This window comes from Galeopterus variegatus, unplaced genomic scaffold (genome assembly GCF_000696425.1).
Source record: "Galeopterus variegatus unplaced genomic scaffold, G_variegatus-3.0.2 Scaffold8456, whole genome shotgun sequence".
Taxonomy (NCBI): domain Eukaryota; kingdom Metazoa; phylum Chordata; class Mammalia; order Dermoptera; family Cynocephalidae; genus Galeopterus; species Galeopterus variegatus.
The window spans coordinates 72272-74737 of NW_007734567.1; the positions used below are offsets into that span (position 1 = coordinate 72272).

The 2466-nt window shown below is 35.8% G+C and overlaps 1 protein-coding gene across 1 annotated transcript in view; it reads left to right on the forward strand.

The window, feature by feature from the left end:
* The window catches only part of OTUD3 (OTU deubiquitinase 3), a 19572-nt gene that overhangs the window by 9644 nt on the left and 7462 nt on the right, over window positions 1-2466 (forward strand). The window contains exon 3 of the mRNA XM_008592910.1: window positions 1526-1648. Coding sequence (XP_008591132.1) covers window positions 1526-1648 — 123 coding nt within the window. The remainder of the gene's footprint in view (window positions 1-1525; window positions 1649-2466) is intronic.

Genomic DNA, 2466 nt, shown 5'->3' on the forward strand with positions numbered 1-2466 from the left:
TAGTGTTCTCTCTTGTAAATTGCTAAACATTGGAAATATATATATATATATATTTTAAGTAAATGTATTTTATTTCTTTTGGATCTCCCCTATGTGCCCCCACCCCAGTGACGCTTCTTATAAATTTAAGAATTGAAACTGTGTTGGTTGCTGCTGTCATGGATAAGAGCATTAATAATGAGTTGGCTTATACTTAGAACATGGAGATACTGAAACCTACATTTTTTTCCTGGTTACAAATGGAATGTGTGCTCCTGTGAACAATCTAGATGTTTATAATGTAGAAAGCGAAAGTCCTTTGTAATCTCCCCATGAAAATCACAGTTAACAATTTGGTGACTATTTTTGCAGTTATTTTTTTCTATTCATGATGTGTATTATTATAATAATAATTATTATTAAGTATGTAAATGCTTTAGGGATTATGTCAAAGACTCTAATAAACTGTTTCCTTTCCCAGTACTCTTCCTGGGAGACAAATGGTGCTATCTCTATTTTGTATGTTTCCAAACTAGACTGTCTGCAGTAGACCTAGATATTCTCTTGGAGAAAACTCCCACTGTTCTGATGTCTAGACCTGTGTGGTTCCTGTTTGTTCCATGGTTTTTGCTGTGTTTTAAGATCACAGATAATGCTTAAATTAATGGTAGTATCTTACTACCTGTGTCTTTCAGCAAAAACAAGGAGATGCTGATGTTTTGGAATTTCAACAGAGACAGTACTGGGCTTTCTAAGGGACAGAGTCAGAATTTCTTTAGAATTTCTGTGGAGATGGTGGTTTTTTGGGGATGTACACAGACCAGACCCTAGGGCTTTTATAGTGCACGACTCCAAGGAACCCCATTCTTGTCTTGTTCTCTGGGGGTACCATTCACATAGAATACCTTGTGCATGATGCTTCCAAGGTGTGCAGTGCAGTAGTACTGCTTTACTATATATAATTTTGTTTTGAAATTGATGTAAGTGGGAGATTTTAGGTTTGTTGTTGATAATATTTCTCATTATGTGGAAATTGATGGGAAATGCTATTTTTGTTTTAACAATAGGGGTGGGTTTACCGTAAAGCTAATGAGTATGTTAGGTTCCTCATTTGTATGGCTTCCTTTCAAGGTCTTGGGAGAGGTTCCAGCAATTTTATATTTGTAATTTTGCATTCTTTTTCCCAAAGAGGGCCCCAAATTGTTTAATCTTCAAGCTCAACAAATCTGGATCTGCTAAGAGGTACTAAAAACTCCTGAAACTTGAACTTATTTAACCTCATTGTAAATCTGCCCCTGGTTTTTGAATGTGTTTTCATATGGATTTATTGCCATATAGTTACATATGAAGTAAGCACATTGTAGCATACAGGGGTGGAAGGAAGATAATTCAGAAATTGCTTATGGCATATCCCAGTCATATTCCCTATTAGTGTCTATGTAGAGCCTGTTGACGGGGCTTCCTGGGCAGACTAGGCAGGTGTTTTCTCTCCAGAAGTTGACACTGTCCAAATCCTCATTGGTACCTTCCTTTCTTTTGTGTGCAGATTCGTGGTACAGATAAAAGCAATGGGAGGGAGTTACACATTGCATATCGGTATGGAGAGCACTATGACAGCGTTCGGAGGATCAATGACAATTCAGAAGCTCCCGCCCATCTCCAGACTGATGTGAGTGAGGCCTTGGTTTTCTTCTGTATTGTTAGCCCTACAGAAAGCAGGATGAGAGCTGTATGCCCTGGAGCTGTAAACCAGTGATTTTTATTTTATTTTCCCCCCCTGGAGAATTGGCTTTAAAAATCTGTGGACTTGATTTTTTAAATATCTTTTATTTTTTAGCTTAGGTGAAAGTGACAGATAATATTGCTTGTCATTCTTTTGCTTTCCCTAACAGCTAAGAGCTATTATTATATGCATATAAAATATATACATTTTAAAATTATCTTTATGTTTTGAAATTAATCCATGTGTCTTATCTGAAATTTGGAAACTATAGAAAAGGTAAAGAAGAAAATAAAAGGAACACCAAGTCAGCTACCTGGGTATAAAAATTTCATTTAGTGTTTTGGTAGATTTCCTCTCAGTCATTTAATGCATTAAAAAATGGTTGGGATTGTATTTGTATAGTTTTGTTTCCTGCTTTTTAAAATTAACATTATTGCATAAGTCTTTTCTCATGTTTTTACAGTTTCTGAAGCCATCATTTTTTAAACAATTTTATTTCTTGAGTAGGTCTTATTTGTCCATGGGTCAGAATTCAAAATATATGACGATGTACACCCAAAAGTTACTCTCTCACCCTTTAGCCACACTGTTCCTCTCCCTAGATGCAATCAGTGGTATCAGTATATCAAAAAATCTTCTAAAGATATTTTACATATCAAGAAAATATGTGTATGTGCATGTATTCCACTTTTGCTGTTTTTATACTCTCCCCACCCCATTGGTAGCATCTTACACGTCCTACATATACCTCCTGCACTGTGCTT